The sequence below is a fragment of the Thunnus albacares genome, chromosome 16 (genome assembly GCF_914725855.1).
Source record: "Thunnus albacares chromosome 16, fThuAlb1.1, whole genome shotgun sequence".
In the NCBI taxonomy this organism is placed as follows: domain Eukaryota; kingdom Metazoa; phylum Chordata; class Actinopteri; order Scombriformes; family Scombridae; genus Thunnus; species Thunnus albacares.
This window is the reverse complement of record NC_058121.1, coordinates 15,223,137-15,243,375: the sequence shown is the minus strand read 5'-3', so window position 1 is coordinate 15,243,375 and position 20,239 is coordinate 15,223,137. Positions and strand designations below refer to the sequence as shown.

Sequence of the window (20,239 nt, the reverse complement as noted above, 5' to 3'; positions counted from 1 at the left end):
AGGGAATTTGATGCTAAAAAGACTGTAAATGTGGCAGATACCCACTTGATATGACTAACTCAGAGTGCTGTAGCCTCATATAAGCTTCAGATAAACTTTTTAATGCATTTTTGCCCAAATTACTGTGGACACACTGTGGATTTTGATCCCCATCACTTACATTGAAAACGCATTTAAAGGGAATGTTTAAATAGCCAGTTTGAACAAGAGGAATGTTTATAGTGAGGAAAACCTCTTTCAGTATATGGACAACTAACTGACATTTTAAGACAGACTTGAAAAATTGTGAAACTAACGATTAGTGTTCAGATTCTAGGAAACGTCTGTGTCATTTGCTGTTGTTAAGAGCCCAAACACATAGCTAGTGTCAAACCTTACCTGTTTATTTTGAAAATAACTGTTTACTTCTGCTTTGTTTCTGGTTATGTCAGGCAACTTGATGCAGGTAACCTCCAGGTTTCAGGTAGCTACATTGGGCGAGGAAAAGAATGAAATGTAGTTCTCCTTTAGTTTCTGGAAGCATTCTGGGCCGCAAGCTTTTTTTCTGGCTAGTTTGTTTGTTTGTTTCTTATCAGCAAATCTCAGATTTCATTAGGTATAACTCCTTTTTTATTAACTACTGTACTTAACTGAAATCTGGTGAAGTATTCAGTGATTATCACTATGTGTAATTTTATCCAGATGGAGATTAAACTGCGGAATAAAAATGTCTAAACGTTTTCTAAATAAAATTAGAAGATTATGCAGCCTTGATGGAGGTAAGCACTATCATGTGCTCTTTAATAATGAAAGAAAATGCACAGAATGAATTTAAAAAGGCAACAAGTACAGAAATAAACAGCACTGTATCATGTCTTTTTTGATTTCTTCAATCCAATATTATTTTCTGGAAAAATCTAAGCTTTAATATTTGTCTCATTTACACTAAGAAAACTACAAGCTTTCATTTGAGCCTGGGAGAACTGATGTTCTACATTATACTCTCTGTGTGCCTTGTACTCTTCTTTTTAATTTTGAGAGCCCCCTTTGTTGGTCTTTCCCTTTTTTAAAAGACTGAGGGAAACATGCAGGAATTCCAATGTGCTTACTCTGTACCTGTACAAATGGAAAATAAAGTCACTTGAATTTGAGCTTAAAATAACTCTTGCTGTGGCCAAGGTTATTTCACCTACAGTAGCTTGGATAAGAGAAATTGCAGTTACCGATTGCTTGGTGTCCGGAATGGACTTTTCCCCCCTCAAAATTGTCATACCGTGGCTCTCTTCATGGGTTCAGAGAACAATCTCACCACAAAATCCATTTAGTAGCTGCTCTGGAAGAAATATATATTCTTTGTATTTTATAGCTTATTTATTTCCTCATAAAATCAGCTATTTCTGCATAACACGAGTAAGAAACCATATTACCGACTATGGTACGTATCAAATGGAAAGATAACATATATAATTCATGGCATAAGCCTCAAACACAAAGCAAAGTTTGGTTGGACAGCTGATGGTTTATTCCATATTATTAATACTGGTAAACATAAGGCTATTTGTATCGCAAGTAGTGTTTTTTCCCTCGTTAAAGTTTTTTCCCTCCTAAAATCGAGGGTCTAAGGACAGAGGATGTTGCTGTTGTTGTACAGACTGTATTAAAATCAGCCCCCCGAGGACTAATTTGTGACTTGTAATAGTAGGCTGAACGAATAAAACTGATTTGACTACAGCGCCCTTCTGGTGGTAGAGTGGTATTGCAGGGAAGTGCTGCGGTTGCCATGGTACAGCGTCAGCGGTCGAGCCAGAGTAAACCTCAAGGCGTAACTCGTGTTGCTATCTTACTGTGGACAATGACTGGGCAGCGCATTTTAAAACGATAATCATGACATTTTGTTTCCAAAAAAACGATAGGACGATTAACGTTATGCCCTCTCTTATTTAAACGGCAGCAGTGTTAGCTAAAGTTCATGCTAGCTTGCTAGTAGTTGAAGCTAACACTGGGCTATTGATTCTAAACAAAGAGGGTTTAAATTGCTGTAATGTTTAACGGGAACCAAACAACGCCAGCGAGATTTTAAGAAGTCAACGTCGGAAACGGACAGATTGGTGGCAGCAGACATTGAAAGGTAACGGTACAACACATCCCACCTGTTAACAGGTTTTTGTTGCTATCCTAGCATGATAAGCTACTGTCAGTCCTCCAGCACCGTTAGCTAACTACAACCTTACAGGTTACAGGTTTGCTAATGTCAGTACGTTGAAATGCTTTTTGTCACTTTTCTCTCTTATTCACGTATATTTGACAGTAATGCTTGTAAGCTGAGGGCCCAATGAGGAGTGTGTTTGGCTCTGGGTATTTTGTTGCTGTTGCTCGGCAGGCAGCCTAACAACAACGCACCTGCCAAGAGCAGACGGCCTATTTTAATCCTACCTGTCACAGAGCAGGCTAATATAGCTACTACTTTAGTCCGGATTAAGCCCATGATGACAAGCACCTGTTTGTATATTTGTTTTCACTAGAGAGCTTGTGACCCGGCTGCATAGATTCTCTCAGGTAATAGCATCACCAGGAGCCTGGAAATAGTCCAATATAAACATAATGAGGCAGAAGATGAGCATAAGGAGGATGAAGACAGAGATGATGGGGATGTGATGTATATGGTGAGTGTCGAAATACATTTACACTACTGCACACCCAAGCACTTTTAATCATAAAAAACATTTGACAATAATGTCTCTGGAACATCTTTCATTTTAAAATAGTTTGAATTAATTGTCTTTATTGTTATTTTTTCTTAATTTACTGTATATTGTGCTATTGGAGAGGAGAAAAAAAGCATTGAGAGAGCAGTTTTTACTCATAAACTCTGTAGTTTTCATGCAATAAACCAGGTATCACTCAACAAAGCTTTAATTAACTGTTTCCAAAAACAGGTTTGTATTCATGTGAAGGACCTTTCCGCCCCTTTACTATTCACGGTGATGCTTCTGTGTACCAGTGTTGTCATAGATACTTGCCCATCAAGTGGCTCTGTTATTGTCAGGCGTGCTGAAAGAGCCAGATGACAGCATGACCTTTAGATGTCATTAACATAAATATTAGGTCTGTTTAATCTGTTTGCTCCTTAATATTACTTTTGAATTATATGTTATTCCTCAAGCTACGTAAGATTGTTTGATCTCTTACAAACAAAAAAACTTGAAGGTGCTGGACTGAGCAATTATGAGCCATGGCCAGTTTTATATATATAAATATATATAATTGTATAAAAATATGTGATACACATATATGGGAAATGATTAACATAAGATTTCTCTAATGTAGGGAAATAAAGATATCCACCTATTAGGCATACATAAAAGACCAACATCTTAAATATAAATAAAATAAAATTAGTGCATCTTCTTGCAATCAGAAATAATAATCTGCCTATTTAATAAGTCACCAGAGCAGATGGGGGCAGCCTAGTATTTTGTATGTAGCAGCAGTGGTGTGGAGTAGTGATATCATACATCATTATGCCTCATGGAAAATTCCACCTCATGTGTGTTGTCGCTTAGTGACCAAGACACACAATACGGAAAACCTGAGAGAAGCCAGTCGGCCTTGCTCTTTATTACTGTTTTGGATGAATTTTTGGATATTTCATCTCACTTGCTCAATACAAATGTTGAGGTCAGTTTATCAGGGGACTTGTGATGTAAGCTTGTTAAATCAGGTAAGGTACAACCTGTACAAGTAGGCCTTTGCTTATGATAAATTGTGACTCAAAACAAAGTCCTAATATAAGTCTGCTCTGTTTCTTTCCCTATCCTTGTGTTAAAATTCAACATAGCATTTCTTCTGGAAGTGAAAAAATGGAATCTGAAAACATAAGCGACTCGTATGAAGACAATCGGGATATTCATCTCAGTCAGCAGTCCCTCAGGAGTACAAAGAAAGATTCTCGAGCATCATCCACCCAAAAACAGAAACGCAACAAGAATTTCCGGGACAAGATCCAGGATGAGGATGAAAAGGAGGGCAGTGTCAAGAGTAGATCCAAAACTAGAATCTGGCAGTCAGATCCCGATCGGGACCAGATATCAGATGAAGAGGGACGGAGAAGTAGTGAGTCCTTTTACTCGGAGGACTACGAGAACGAGTCTCCCTCCGAGTGCTCAGTCTCGCAGTACTCCCAGTCCCGGACTCCATCCCCTACTCCACAAAGAGGGGTGCGTGCAAAGAGGATTTCTAGCAGTCCACTCTATAAGACAGGTATGTGAAGCAAAGAGAACATGACTATTGATCTGATCAGATCAAATATGGACGGATGAATGTATGAATAGAGCAAATTTACATACAGTACCAGTCAACAGTTCGGACACACCTTCCCATTCACTTGAAGTGTGTCCAAACTTGTAACTGGTACTGTACATAGAAGTCAAACATTTATTAATTTATATTTTAAATTTGCTTTACCGTCCAGGTGATGGCAGTATAAGGCAGATTTTAACCATCTGATGATTTCTGCGGAAGGACAAAAATCCTCTTTTTAGACATGGATGAGGATTTTTATGAGCATTTTCCACCCTGTACTTTGACTATAAATCATAACAACAAATTCTTTATTTGTGAAATCCAATGTGGATATTATAAAACCTTTTACCAACACACTGATCATGTCGTCTTGACTCAAATTTGATTTTGATCAGTCTTTATTCGCTTCTGCAATCAAGGTGCACTTGTATGCGTTTCAGTCGTGGCCTGTAAACATGTCAATCATTACCATAATGTATGTTTCTCTACCTCGCAGGTTGTGTGGGAAGGCGGGGTTTTTCTCGTCCACAGCGTCCAGGTGGTCAACCCCAGCATTATCGTAGGGGAACGCATTCACAAAGCAAGGAGTCCACACCTCCTAAAGACCTGGACCTGGTGACCAAACGGATGCTTTCGGCTCGCCTGCTGAAGATCAATGAATTGCGTAACGCTCTCGCGGAGCTGCAGCTGCGCACTGATGAGCTGCAGAAGGAAAATCGAATTCTCAGACAGGTAGGTTTGATTAGGTTTGAATATACAGGGTTTGGAAAGGTAGAGAGTTTTGACATTGAGCCAAAACAATATCAGAGGAAAACAATTGCATAATTTTTTACCTTATCTTTCTGCTGCAGCTTCAGGTGCGTCAACAGAAAGCCCTGCAGCAGTATGATGACACAGAAAGCGAGATTTCCCAACTGCTGTCTCGCCACTCCAACGAGACCCACGTGCTGCGGGAGCGGCTGAGGCGCACTCAGGAACGGGAACGGGCAGCCGAGCGGCGGCTGAAGAACAGCGAAGAACAGCTGCAGAGGAGTCAGACGACCATCGCCCGGATGAAGAAGCTGATCGATCAGCGAGAGCTAGGAGCCAGGGATGAGCTGAGCCGCAGGCTAGAGGAAGAGAGGGCACGGGCCCAAGAGGCAGAACGCAAAATTAAGGTATTACACAGTTAATTTATTTACTCATTCACGTACTGTGTACAGTTTTGTGATAAAAATTACGAAACTTGAGTTACAGTTGAGATTGCAGGAGTTGCTTTTTGGCACAAAGACATTAAACCAAAAACAAGAGGCACACAATCTTTGACAGTAGCTTGCAGATTTGACTCCATGGTAACAATTCCACATTTATCTAATTTGTATGGACATCCATAAAATAAATAGTAATTTCTCTTTGCTCATTTCATCTATCCTAAGTCTCTGTTTTCCTACTGTTAGTCCACAGCTATAAACTGCATTTTTTGTGCATGTGTGTGTTTGAAGGAGCTGGAGCGTAGCATAGAGCTGAGCAACAACAGTTACCAGAGGCAGCTGGCTGCAGAGAAGAAGAAGACTATCAGTGCCCAGGAAGAGATAAGGGCTCTGCAGGAGGAGCTGGAACGACTGACCAATAAACTCAAGGTGCATACACACAAAAATATACTCAAAAAAAACCAACTGAAACAGACTTGTCTTTATGCATAGAAAGCAGATCACTTTAATGCGGTAAATTTATTTTCTTATCAGGAGAAGGAGAGAGAACTAGATACCAAGAACATTTATGCCAACCGCATGGGGAAGCCCTTATCAAGAAAAGATATTGACAGCGGCACAAAGCGGAAGAGTAAGACAATTATCTAAAGTCTATATGTGTATTTATCATAAAACCTGAAGCTCTTTTGAACGCATACTGGTCTAAATAATACATTTTAATGCCTGGAATATATGAAAAAAAGTAGTTCACAATAGGCGATGATGACTACTTGCCATGATACTGATTGTAGCTAAATCAACTCTGATATATACTTTTATATATATATATATATATACTGTGTTTGTTTCACACCAAGCCCCCAGCAGGAACAGCAGCAAGGCAGTGCAGACTGAAGACAGGATTTGTAGTCCAGATTTCCCCACGCCCCCTCCCGCCATCACTGACGCGAATGAGTACAATGAGCAGGCACCTGACGAATACCTATCACTCAAGGTAAAGTGTCTCCACTACCCCTGGTGTCACCTTACCGTTTTGTACTCAATCTGTCCACCGTTACTGTCTGTCCTTCACTTCTTTTCCATTTCTCTCTCAATCAATTCCTTCAGGAGCTTGACAGAGTGGACAGGAAAGCAGAGACAGATGACAGACATCAAAACTGGGAACAACAGAAGATGAGAGAAAAAGAAAGAGATAGGGAGAAGGATATGGTGAAGGAGCAGGAGAAGAAGGAGAAGCTGCAACTCAACCAAGAGCTGAATCTGCTTGAAGAGAAGGCGAAGAGACTAAGAGATGGTAAGACGGGTAATAAGTACATACACATATTTCTGGCTCATGTACAGGCTTTTACTTAAGGCTAACACACATTTTTTTCACAGGCTGGGAGAAAGAAAAGGAGGAAGAAGACAGAAAGAGGACAAGTTCCCTGTTAAACCAGAGGGAGGAAGAGAACAGCAGGAAGCGTGGCTATGTCCAAGAAGAGGTGGAAAGGTGGAACCAGGAGTCTCTGACCAATCAGCATACAGCAGGGGAAGCACATCGCAAAAAAGAACAGCTGCTGGCCAAGATGCATGAAATAGACCGTCAAAACCAGGGAGCCCAGGACCCCATGTTTGCTGAGTCTAGTACGTCTGACTCCAACAAGGGTACCAGTGACCATTTTTCTCCTCGTCTGCCTGAGCCGAGAAACCATAACTCTTCAATTTTTAACCTCACAGAATCAGAATCGTCAGCAAGTTTGCACGCTGAAAGCAGGGAAGCTGGAAGGAGAAGATCGGGCATAGAGGGGAGGAGAGTAGTGCGGTCCCAAATATCCAGCGACGACTTGGCTTTCGGAAGCTACGCTCCCTCTTTTGGACATTCAGCCTCCCGATGTTCCTCTGGCTTCCCTCCACCTCCACCTCCACCCAAAGAAGACAGGGACTCCGCATTAGAAGCAATAGGGGTTTTTAGTGTCAGAGCGGTGGACACAGAGAAAGAAAAAGAGGTAGAAAGAGGAGCGGAGAAGGACCGGAAATCAAGCCTCATGCAACAGCTATTTGGTACCCTAGCGACACCTGCTGGCAACAGCGTGAGCAACTCCAATAAAATGGATGTCCTCAGTAGTCCCCCAGCTGCCAATGGGATACGTCCAAGAAGGGAAGGACTGTTCAGCTTCAACTCAGGGTCTTCCAGTCCTCCAGCATCCTCCCTTAACACTCTACACATCGCAGATAGCAGACCCGCCGTCCGTGCCATCCCCTCATTTGATGATGACATAGAAGAGCTCACTTTGTAGACTTCATTTTGGTCGGCAGTTGAATTCAAATTTCAACTCAAGTCTTAGAACTATTGATTTGTGTAATGTAATAAAGATTTTAACATTACCAGAACCAAACATAGATGGTAAACAAAACCTCTTTCTACAGATGTACAGTACCAATCAAAACTTTGGACACACCTACCCATTCACTTGAATGAGAAAGTGCCCAAACTTTTGACCAGTGAGGTATCTAAATTACCCTTATAAATGATTAATATATTAACCTGTGTCACTATGCTGCAACAGTCTTAAATCCTCTACATAGTGAAGCATTTATGATTGAATGTAGGTTTAAAAAATTCAGGTGTGTATACACACACATGGATGACGGTTCTAGCTGAAACTGGTCATATGGCATCTTTGACCCTTTTAGTGCTAGTTGCATTAAGTGTGGTGAAGACAGTGGCTTGTATTTGTAGCATTTATTGAATTTGAGGAAGTTTCATCTGCTTATATCCCAATTTTCTTGGAAGCATATGACTGGCAGTTAATCTGACCAATAGAAAGTCAGCAGAGCAGCAACACATAGGATCCTCATCCCCACCAGCTGTTGTCCAATAAACACAAACCAAAAGTCAAGCAATACAGTCACACTGAAACTGTTGATGCAATCACATTTATTATCATTTCAGGTTTGAGCTCTACTATATTTTTTGGTGATAAATGTTTTGCTTTGCTATTCTTTGTTGATTTGTGATCATACGTGAACGAAATGAATTCTACAAAGTTTGGGCACAGTAATCTTTGACCTCTTTTAGAGTCCATGCCATAAGAATGTAGCACTGAGTGATATGACAATCCAAAATATGTGTAGACTGCTGGAAGACTGACAAAATAGGTTATTTATATACAACTTTCCGAAGATGGCATTATTATGTCGATACAGATCAACATAAATGTTTAGATAAAGGCGCTTAACTGTCTTTCCTTCCATGAAATGAACGGGTGTTAGAAGTTCACAGCTGATGGTGATACTGATTAAATGTCCCAGCTAGAAGGAAATGTCATCACCCCCATAGAAACATTATGTCCTATACTGAAACAATGTAAAATAATTAATATGATGTTCAACTCATTGAAAGCTTGTGTAGTCCTCTGTTAATAGTGTGTAGAAATTCTGACCCCCTGAAATAGTAAATATCTGTAATCCTTGGTGAGTTCCAAGGCCCTCGTCAGGTGCCTTTCAGAGTTTTTGGCACAGCTGGACTGATATTTCTCATGTGATGGCAGTACTACACTTTTGCAGACAATCAACACTAAACCTTGTCAGTAAAATAAAGCACCCCTGGCTATAGCCTGTTGGACTATTTTGGAGTGAACAGACAAAATGCTCTATATTTATCTCTATTTATTTATGTTCTTATAGACTTCAATAATGAAAAATCACTATAGATTCATACACCAAACTCCTAACATGGCACAAGGAGATTACTACCATGCATCAATAAGCAGTAAAATTTGTATATTGTTCAAGATATCTCCATTTTGACACTTTTTGTATTTATTCTTGCAGAATTTAATATAGTAACTGAAAGGGATTCAATGTGTAACCAATGAAAACTTTGTGGTTAATCAGTCAGTATTTCGAGTTTTTCACATTTTGTACTTATTACCCAACTGTATTGTTGAAAGGAAGTTTCCTTTTATCTGTTGAATGAAAATAAATAATAGTAAGAGTAAAGCGGTTGTGTGGTCATCGGGCTGTGGCGCACTTTCAGCAATATTCATGCGGCGGGAAGTCTGATGAGGCATTCCTGGGATGTCTCCAAGCAACCAGAACCTGACGCAACCTCCCCGCCCCTCCTCCGGTAGATCTCTGCTCAAAAACAAGTGGACCGAGGAGCAGCGGAGGGGATAACAACAGAGGTGGCCCTCACTGATGTGTATGCTTGTACTGAGGGTGCCTGACAACAAGTTGGACTTCAGCAGGGAAATTCCGATAAGGTGAGCCAGCCATCACGCAGTAAGTCTTACAGTAAGTGTCTCACCTTGCTGCATGGTGTCTGGAAAGCTCGAGGAGGTTGAGATGATTGGCTGCTCACGTGCAGAAAATGTGGACGCAGCATCCCTCGGTGTATTCTTGCGTGACGGTTTTGGAGTATGTTAAACTTCAACCCCTAAATGTCGCGTTAAGCTTTAGACTCTAATATAGAAATGATATTTTCTGAAGAAAATAACTAGAATCTCCTGAAGTGGTCGTATGCTGAGAAAAAATAATTGGGCTAAATAAGTAGTTTCTCAATTAAGGGCTTAAATGAGAAAAAAGTTAATGAGAAAGTAAACTTTTATATCCCAGCATGCTCTCTTTTGTTGGCTAGACTAGAACTACAGTAAGGTTTTATGAATTCAATTAATCTAATCCAGGAAAGAAAACAAGCTAAAGTTGTATTTCTGTTGTTTTAGCAATTTGTGCGTTTTTTATTTTTTTATTTGTACCATAAAATAGTTATTTATGAAAAAATATATTTTATTTGTTAAACAATGTTTACTTTGTTCACTGTATGTACTTGTGTATTACAGTGGCAAAATCTAACAGTAGGAAATGTGATTTGACTGAACACTTGACATACATATCATAAAAAGGTATCTTAGATTAAGTATCTTCAAAAAAAAAAGAATTAAATTCATCCCTCCTTTTCTGATTATGTGCACCTAGAAAAGAGCACCTGTTGTTACTGATGTCTAATATGTCTTTATTGTCTCTGGTTTAGGTTGTAAAAGTGGCACACTTTGAACTACAAACTGTTTAATTAAGTTCTGATGTCATAATAAAGGAATCCAATACACCACGGTAATTTGGTGTTTATCTTCATGAATAGCTTTTGTGTTAAAGTCAGTTCTGTGGGTCAACCTGTGAACGTGTTGATGATTTCTATTCTTACGCATATCTATATCAGCACATAATAAATTAACTTTACTGTTTGAAATTCAACACCTCTGAATGGAGGTCATATTGTGGATTGGAAAGATAAACTATAAAACCGAATTAGTTCCTATGAGGTTATGTTTGTTATATAGACACGCAAGCATGTTCCAGATAGAAGAGCCAGACTTCCTGCTCTTTGGCCAGACCAAATTTTGGCATTTCTTAGTCCAACACCACAAAATAAATTTCACTGGTGTGGCAACAGTGCAACTTGATGCTGCTGAGCAGTTAAATTCTGTATTCAGTCCTTGAAACCAGAGGAATGCACAGCATGGGTGATGTTTGGATGCCAGTTGAGACATTTGGATAATGGGGATAAATGGTCTTTTTTTCCCCATAGATGTATCGATGTTGTTATTTGCTCCAGGATACATTTGATATACAGGATGTAAATTTTAGCTCCCCTCACTTAAAGATCTCCTTTTGCTGTATTAAAAGTGTCTGGGTTCATTAAAAGTGCCTCTTAAATGATCAAGCAACCAACAAGAAGAGAATTGAAATGAGTTTTTTACAGGTTTATAATCTGTATTTCTTTATAATTCGTAATCACTGCTCATTTCATAATACCCCCCCCCCCCCCCCCCCCCGCCTTCCTTCTAAACATCTTAGCTTTGCAGTTCTTAACCACAACCTAAACCACTTCCTTACTGTACATACATGGTCTTTACAAACCCTTTAAAAATGCATGTGGCATGGATTTTTCACCACCTTCTATGGTCTCCTGTAACAATGTGGTCTCCAGAGACTGACTGATTCCTGTACAGAGTAAAGAGAGGATCCTTTCCCAAGCATTCATAAGTCAGCTACTGTGCACAGTCAGAGGTCTATTTTACCTTGCAAAACAGCCAAGCCTATCATTAGATACAAGGGCAATGACTTCACCGCTGGTCTGCTGTGCCCATTATGGAATAACTGAGCACTAACCACTTATTGAGTGTTTGAAGACTGTGTAAGAGGACACTGTGCTCATGAGCCTGCTTTTGCTGGAGCTTCCCTTGGTACGACTGCTTGCTATATCATGTAAGAGGCTGTAATACAGATTTAGTTTGTGTCTTTATGTCTTTCCAAAGGGCTTAGTGTTTCTAACATGTGCTTTTGGATGCCATAGTCAGGTAATTGCTTACAGATAGTATTTTAACTGCTGCTGTAATTGATCGTAACCATGTCTACTGAGGAGTACTCAAATATGCCCATAATGTACAGGATCTGTTAAAGTCATTTTTTAAACATGTCAATTAATGTATGTTGGCCGTAAAAGAGCAAGAATGTCAGCCAGTTGGTCCCACTGCCAGTCATCTGTCACTTTACTTCAGTTGAGGCGATGAGATCCGAGGACAGGAGGTGGAAAAATTGCTGATTCATTTACACTGCCTGTGTCGTTGCTATGGAAACGATTTGCTCCCGTTAAATGAAAAAGTCCTGGAGGTGTATGCCCCCGAGTCTGCTGATCCTCTATTATCTGATATGTGAGAAGCCGGTCACTCAATCTAAATCGGTTTACAGAATTGGGCAGAGAAAGTACACAAACTTTAATTATACTCGTTAATCTATCCTGTTACACGGCTAAACCTGCCAAAGTTGAGGTGTCTTTTTGTCAGGCATCGTGTTAGATTCCTCACTTGACATTTGGAGATGGTTGTCAGTCAGCAAATGTTTCATAACTTGCATCTTTTCTCTTCTACAGCTCTGAGGAGTATCTGCTTCCAAAACACCAAAGGGCAAATCAAATCAGTTTGAAAATTTACTGCACTGACAAGAACAGAGACACAGGAAGGACAAAAAGCAATGTCCATCAGTAACAACAAAAGAGACTGCCAATGAAGAACATTTATCATTATTTTCCTTTACATTGACACACTTTTGAGGAGCTTTTTGCAGTTAGGGATGGAGGCACGCTCAGCTCCTCCTCAGATCACGGTGGACAGTGCTAGTGTCCTGGAGGAAGCAGAATGTGAAGAAGATGTGGATTTGCCTACAGATGACCATCTCATGACCTTGAAGGCCTTGACAGAGAAATTAAGACTTGAGACCAGGAGACCTTCTTACCTGGAATGGAAAGCCCAGCTGGAGGCAGAGAGCGTCAGAGAGTCGGGAACTAGAAAAAGCCCGATCCAAGTAGAGCCTGAAGGGAAGCGAAGAGACACACTCGAAGAGACTGTAGCGAAATCTGATGTGAGTCGGTGCAAGCTGCCATCAGGTGTTTTGAAGGGATTTGGAAATATCGACGAGGCTCTCAGTTGGCTCAGGAGAGAGCTGGTGAGGCACTTCAAAGTTGTTTTGGTACTTAACCCCAAAAAGCTTTATAATGTTGCAGTTAAAGGCCAGAAAGAAAATAACTTCTTGCTACTTGGCTAAATTGAACAATATCCAATTACTGGCCAGAAGAATCCCATTCAAATTAGTCAGTGAGATTGATTGGGACTCAGGCAATAGCATTTCTTACACACAGTTTCTGCAAGTGTAATCACTTTTACTCTGCTCAATTACGCTGCACATTCAGCCATGGTTCATAAGTTTGTACTGAGCACGCAAAGAGGCATTGGCAGAGGCAGACTCACACAGAATGTGGCCACAAACATTTTGCACAGACAGTGGACAAGAGAGATAATTGTGATCTTTGCACAAACATTTGCACATAGACAGTGGTCAAGAAAGAGATCATTTCGAGAGAGCTTATGCTGAGAAACTTGTTTGTGGATGTACTACTGAGTTTTCTTTTTAGATTTTGTCACACAGTAAGGACTGTAGGCAAAGACCTCCAGTGAATTTGCATCATGTAGACAATGTAGAGTCTGTTGTTAATATCAGATTTAGAGCTAAAGTCAGTTCAACATATTAAAAATTGTGTTTATTGCAATAGTTGGACATTTTGGGAATTAAACAAGCACTCTTTTCAACACCATTCTCATGTTTGCACAGTAAATTTGAAGCTACAGCCAGCAGACTGTTAGCTTGGCTTAGCATTAAGACTGGGAACAGCTAGCCTGGTTCTGTCCAAAGGTAACAAAATCTGCTTACTACTGTAGTGCCTCTGTAAGTCACTAATTAACACCTCCTGTAAAACCAGAAATCATTGTTTTCACACTTCAGTTCTCGTACGGATTAAACAAACAAGATTGTTAATTACTGGGCTTTAGACGTGTTAATAGGTGGTTTGGTTACATTCAGACAGAGCCAGGCTAGCTGTTTCCCCCTGTATACAGTCTCTATGCTAAACTAAGCTAAGTGGCTGCTGGTTGTAGTTTCATATATTGCACAGACACAAGAGTGGTATTGATCTTCTTGTCTAAGTCTCCTCATTATTATATAAATGTATAGGTACAGTATATATTTTTATATTTTAAAAAATTGCAGATTAGTCTATCAGGTATTTTTTAAATGAATTATTTATAAAAAAAAAAAAAAAAAGCAAACAATACAAGTTACCAGATGAGCTTGAAAGTTTATGTTTGACCTTGGAAACAGCAGCTTTACAAGAACATAAAATTTGCAGGTAAGTAAAAGGTCAAATTTGCTTGTTGTTTCCGAAGCTCTCAACCACATCTCATGGTCTTCCTCCGTGGATGGAGTTACTAAATTTTCATTGATATGGTTTAGCTGTTATAACCATATATGATTAATCCGCTTAAGAAGGCCACAAGATGTGGTTGAAAGCTGTGAAAATATCAAATAAGTTGGTCCTTGTGTTGAGAATTTCTTTGTTGCGAGATTTCTAAGAAATATTTACCTACAACCAAAAGAACAATAGTATTTTTTCCTGGTATTTTTACCTGACTAAACACTTATTCAGTTACAAAAGTTGTAGTTGATTAATTGACTAATTAAACTGTCCATCTTTGTCTTTCCTCTCACAGACAGACATGCGCTTACAGGACCAGCAGTTGGCGAGGCAGCTCATGCGGCTTCGAAGCGACATCAACAAGCTGAAGATCGAGCAGACGTGTCACCTGCATCGCCGGATGCTTAATGACGCCACCTTTGGCCTTGAGGAGCGGGACGAGCTGTCTGACCTGCTGTGTGAATGCCCCGTCACCCCGGGCCTCGGCCTCTCTGCCCCACTGCGACTCATCGGCGTCACCAAGATGAACATTAACTCTCGCAGATTCTCACTCTGCTAGTGGCAGTGATAGAACTTCAGTCAGGGAGTTGTGGATAAATACAGCCTGTCTTATACTATCTTTACTCCGCTGCAAAACACCAGATTGTGGTGAAATCCTTTGTGCATTTAGGACTCGACCACAACGTTGTGAGGATCAAACTAGACATAAACCCTGTTTTACAGTTCCTATAATGAAAGAGAGAGATTTAGGTAATGTATATTATTTAGCTAGAATAGTTTAGTAAGTACATATATAGTGTTTTTGCCACTAAACTGTACACGGCAGCTATACTGTACACAGCAACATCTCTGTCTTAAAACCACAGCAGATTTTAGACCTGCAGGCTATCATGACGTGAAACAGAATATTTGCAGTTTTTAAACTAAAGAAAGGCAATCTCAAGTTTATTCCTGTCCACTTCTAAGCCAATGATTTGGTTGTTTCCTGGGACTTAAGCGCTTTCTATCTACAAGCCTAGATTTATCAAGCACATATAACTATTTGAATATATTTTTAGTGCATACAGTCCTCTCTATGATGCTATCAGTGGAGATAAGAAACTTAATCTCTTGGTTCCATGTCCTGGATCTTGATCTAAACATTTTTTGTGCTTTTAAAAAGATGCCTTATTATTGATACAAAATGTACAATTTAAATCCAATGCATATTTTAGTTAACGAGTAGTAGTATAAATTTAGAAAACAATGCTGTTTTGTAGAATATGGTTTTGTAGAATATGGTTGAAATTATATTTTATTTGTAATGATTGTGAAATTGCACTAGTTGGTATGATGGTTTCCAGTCCTCTATTTTCTTCTTTTAAGTAAGGATGTCTTGAACAGTCTTGCCTTTTTTTATGCTCTAATTGTTGAGCTCCAGCCAGGAAGTAACCATTTAAGAGGGCATTGTCTGTTTGGAACAAGAACGCAGCTCAGTTTTGTGGATAAACATTGAATTATAACTCATCTAGATATCTGTGTGTACCAAATCACATGGATACGGGCCATCTTGTTATGTCGGCAGTTATAATGGGATATATAATTGGAAGTAACCTTTTATAACTCATCCTCCAAACAAGAAATTGAGGTCGTGAAGGTTTGCATTTGAACTGTGGGAGTATGAAATTTGAGCCAAGTATAGTCATTGTGCAGTTGCAGGGTTTGAGATACCATTCGTTGTGGCCCAGATATACTATAAATCACAGATTTAAAGCTCTCACACACTGACATACACATCTAATTTGGTGACCACAGGAGTGAACACTGGACACTGAAATGACAAGATTAACAATGTTGTCCACTCCTAATGTCCCAACATTATGATATTATGTTTCTGTACTAACACAATACTTGCCCCCCCCCCCCCCCCTCCCCTCCCCTGACCACCCCAAAGCAGTGAGGCACAATGCCACTTACCACCTGGCAAGAAAACTGCTACTGCTACAGTATGTCAACTTGATCTTGTGTTACTAAGCCTCTAATCGAATGGAACATACTTTAAAACTGGTTCAGTAAAACATGATATCTTAAATGGTTCGTTGTAAGTGCTAGTAGTATGTTTTCACGAATGTACTGGAAATAAATAATCCACCAAGAGATCCATGGATGCATTTAATTTGCTGTCATCTCAATAATACCACCAATGGTATGTTTTCTTGCGGTAAGACCTGCCACTCAAACACAGGATAAGAAGGGAGTCTTTCACCAACACACTTAACTTCAGTAGGTATTAAGGTGTTCACTGAACCATGGACGGATCTTAGGAATGAGGCAGCAATCACTTGGAAGTTGAAGGCAGGGTATGTCTAAGCTAAAGACCTAAAATCAGCTATCTGGAGGTCATATCTACTTTCAGCTTTTTTAAATGACTGTTGTTTCAGGGTTCCTTGTGATAGATGACATCGCACAATAACAGACGCTTAAACTTTGGAAAAATGACATGACACATCCAGGGTCTCTCACCTTCTTTCCATAAGTGAGCCTCTCTGTCATTTTTGTCCTAATGCTTTTGCACAAGAGCTTGTGTAAACAGTTGGGAAAAGCCCGGGCCCCCACAGCTTTGATTATGTGTGAAGACATGAGCATGGGGGTCATGAGTTTTGCATGTGAGACTCTGTACCCCATTCTCTGATCCTTGTGTCCCTCTCCATCTGGAGGGCCTGAAGTGGCAGGTCATGAATAACTTTGCTGAGCCTGAGATTTTCATGCATGAGCTCCAGCTTTATGTGGGCTTATTGCTGCTGAAAACCGCATCTCCTTTAGACTGAATGGCTGCCAGAGGGGCCATCACATACATAATCTATTGACCCGCTAGTAACCCCAAAGTGGTTTAATTTAATTTTTTCTTATTATATTTAAGTTATTGCAATTACAATTGCAATATTGCAATTACACTGCGTGCTGCACAGCAATTTTTAAATCCAAGAAATAGTTTTGGCTGTGCTTGTTTACTCGACTCCAGTTCTGCCCAACAGCTGTCCCTGGAGTTTTCCATTTTATGAATTTCATGCTTATACCATCTCATTTGCATGACAAAATGACTCGACAAGCATAAAATCAAGTGCTATCTCTGCTGCTGGACCATGAAGACCAGATACTGTATCTCTCTCTGCTAAAATTAGGCCACGAGAGTTTAAATAATTAGTTGGTTTTAGGGTGATTTGGACCACAGTTATAAAAGATACCTTAATGTTGTCCATTTACTTCAAGGGAAATTAAGATCAGGATTTTTATTTATTCTGAAAATAAGTAGTCAGTTTTCCTATCTTTCTTTTTGTCTTAATCAGGACACAACTTGTTTAACTAGGGCTTTTTTTTTATCTGATGTTCATGACACCTCCAGGAATATAACAGATGTGACACCACAGAGTTGCAGTTCTCAGTGTGACTGAGCTGTAATTTCAAGCATGAACAGCAGAGAGAGAGAAACCTCATCAAGGTGAACCACAGGGTGAGACTGGCGAGAATCCCAGACTGTGCCTCACGCTGAGCATTTGTATAGAGGCGTCTCAGTACATCCCATCTCAGCAAAGATTAACAGTAAGGGTGAAACATTTTTGAAGACGAGAGCACCACTGCCCAGAGGAGAGCACAATAAATAGACATGGGGGTTTAACTGCAGTATTTTAACTGGTAGGTTATTCATCAAAATTGGTTATTTTTGGATACTGACTTGGATGTTGTGATGACAAAATTTCCTATTCCCTCATTTATGACTCTTAACAAAGCTAGAACTTTTTTTTTTGACCACTCTATGGAAAACTTTTCGCCAGTAATAGCACTCTTCATTTTTAATTGTGTGGAAATAAGAGCTGAATCGGACTGTTTCTGTTGGAGAAACAAGGCACATTGCAAACGCATGAGGCTTCAAGCTTGACCACACAATTAAACCCCTGCTGTGTCCACACACTGATTCTGACTGTAAATTGTTGGAAAATAGATTTATAAGGTCAGGGGAACGTTTGGCCTGGCTCCTGGACACATATTAAACATGTCCAGGAGCAATAAGAAAACCCTATAACTTTCTCAGTGAAATATTAATTTGGGGAAAAAGCCCCTGGCTTGCAGATTCCTTTTCATTTTGGAGTGGGCTGTATGCGCTGTGTAAGATTCAGTTGGCGGGCAGTAGGTTTCTTAAGTGAATCAAAAGTTAGTGGTTTGTAACTATTTTTCAGCACTGGAATTGGTTGTTTAAGGCTCACAAGCCTTTTGATTTAAGTTCTGTCCAATCAAAGCAAATCAAAAGAAAAAAAAAGAAAATCAAAAGCAGTTAAATGTTTCTACATAAATTTAATTCTTAAGAAACTCATTTGAAGTGACTGAAATGTTGAAATGATGGATATTGCGTGGCACAGTAGCCTACTGGTTAAGACGCATGCCACATAACATTTGTTGGATGTCATACCCCGTCTCTCTCTCCCCATCGTTTCCTGTCTACTTTCTACTGTCACTGTAATAAAGTCTTAAAAATAGACTCCCAATATATATATATATATATATATATATTTATTTTGGATGCAACTACTGGATGAATGGCCATGAAATTCTGTACATACATTCATGATCCCCAGAGGATAAATCCTATTGACTTTAGTGATCCTCTGACTTTTCCTCTAGTGCCACCATGAGGTACAAATTTTTGGTTTTGAGTGAAATATTTCAACAACTATTAGATGGATTGCATGAAACTTACAGTGGTACAGACATTCATGTTCCCCAGAGGGTGAATCCAAATGACCTGGGTTATTAACTTTTCATCTAGTAGCATCATCAAGTCAAACTTTTTTTATTTGTCCAATATTTTACTTTGGTTTATGACTAAATTCCTGAAAAATGAATGATATTCCCACTAGCTGTACTGTAGTGCTAATTAGCTAACGTTAGCATGATACAGCAGTAAATGATGGTAAAGATGGTAAACATTAAAGGATAGGTTCGCATTTTTCGAAGTGTCGTAAAACAACAGTCAGGTGCCCATATTAACACTGAAAGAGTCATTTGTCATTTTGAAAAATGCATTTAAAGGTTTATCAGAGGCTTATATGAAGCTTCAGCAGTCTGAGTTAGTCATATCAAGTGGATATCTGCCACATTTCCAATCTTTTTAACATCAAATTGATTATGATTATGGCAAAAAAAACCTATTTTAATGTTCATTTTGGCACCTGATTATTGTTTTCTGACAAAGAGAAACTGTGAACCCATCCTTTAAACTTCCTAATATATCAGCATGTTAAAATTATTGTGGAGTTGTTTGCATGCTGACATTAGCATTTAGCTCAAAGCACAGGCTAAAGTGACACACTTTCATTCTTGACTACAGTAACCTTTTCAGTGAAACAAGCAATAAGAAGGCTCAACAAGCTAACACCAGTCTGATGCTTCTTCATGAGGCATGTTCATGCAACGTGATGGAGGCACTCGTTACAGGGGCTACGGCCATTAAAAAAGATAATTGGCAAAGTCTGTAAACCAGCCTGAGATCTTTTAATGACTTAATTAAACCAAATGATCTATGTAATAATTACTTGCTTCGAACACAGCACAATGGAGTGATTCTGTTCTGTCTAAAATTGGATTAGGATGAGAATTTACAGAAAGCCAATTAGGATTCCTTCAAGTAGTGTGAGAAAGCAGACGCAGTTCAATTACACTGAGACCAAGTCAAAAACAATAATTTACTCTCCCTCTTTACCAAAACAATGATGCAACATTGTCACACACGGGTAGAACTAACCAACAAAAGTCTGCTTGTGCGATGAGAACGAATCCAGATTTGCACCGTGAGATCATAGGCTTCTTGATTATCTCATCCTTTTGTTCGAGGCAGACAGCGTCTCAAGCCAAAGAGCCTTTTTGAGCCCAGGTGTAGTGTTCCAGTCTGTACGTGCGCTCTTATAACCCTGCTCCATTCCCATAAAAAATATCTTTTGATTCCAGTTTG

At 39.5% G+C, this 20,239-nt stretch overlaps 2 protein-coding genes across 3 annotated transcripts; both read left to right on the top strand.

The window, feature by feature from the left end:
- Nucleotides 1-1,735: 1,735 nt before the first annotated feature.
- On the top strand, nucleotides 1,736-9,452 carry lca5 (lebercilin LCA5). The gene is made up of 10 exons (XM_044377492.1): nucleotides 1,736-2,107; nucleotides 2,502-2,642; nucleotides 3,818-4,239; nucleotides 4,778-5,013; nucleotides 5,133-5,438; nucleotides 5,763-5,900; nucleotides 6,006-6,102; nucleotides 6,329-6,465; nucleotides 6,579-6,765; nucleotides 6,849-9,452. The coding sequence occupies exons 3-10, from the start codon at nucleotides 3,840-3,842 to the stop codon at nucleotides 7,745-7,747; spliced, it is 2,400 nt and encodes a 799-aa protein (XP_044233427.1). The 5' UTR covers nucleotides 1,736-2,107; nucleotides 2,502-2,642; nucleotides 3,818-3,839; the 3' UTR covers nucleotides 7,748-9,452.
- A 46-nt stretch (nucleotides 9,453-9,498) lies between these two features.
- Nucleotides 9,499-16,394, top strand: fam167ab (family with sequence similarity 167 member Ab). Of its 2 annotated transcripts, none has more exons than XM_044377494.1 (3): nucleotides 9,499-9,715; nucleotides 12,382-12,869; nucleotides 14,552-16,394. In XM_044377494.1, the coding sequence occupies exons 2-3, from the start codon at nucleotides 12,582-12,584 to the stop codon at nucleotides 14,813-14,815; spliced, it is 552 nt and encodes a 183-aa protein (XP_044233429.1). In that variant the 5' UTR covers nucleotides 9,499-9,715; nucleotides 12,382-12,581; the 3' UTR covers nucleotides 14,816-16,394. The 2 variants fall into 2 exon arrangements, with proteins under 2 accessions (XP_044233429.1, XP_044233428.1); XM_044377493.1 differs by having other exon boundaries at nucleotides 12,382-12,953.
- The last annotated feature ends 3,845 nt before the right edge of the window (nucleotides 16,395-20,239 follow it).

Bases quoted from the DNA above. Each gene is read 5' to 3' on its own strand.
- fam167ab (XM_044377493.1), top strand. From the start codon at position 12,582: ATGGAGGCACGCTCAGCTCCTCCTCAGATCACGGTGGACAGTGCTAGT. The intron at 12,954-14,551 runs GTGAGGCACTTC...TTCCTCTCACAG, and splicing joins GTTGGCTCAGGAGAGAGCTG to ACAGACATGCGCTTACAGGA.
- lca5 (XM_044377492.1), top strand. From the start codon at position 3,840: ATGGAATCTGAAAACATAAGCGACTCGTATGAAGACAATCGGGATATT. The intron at 5,439-5,762 runs GTATTACACAGT...GTGTGTTTGAAG, and splicing joins AGGCAGAACGCAAAATTAAG to GAGCTGGAGCGTAGCATAGA. The intron at 6,103-6,328 runs GTAAGACAATTA...TTTCACACCAAG, and splicing joins CAGCGGCACAAAGCGGAAGA to CCCCCAGCAGGAACAGCAGC.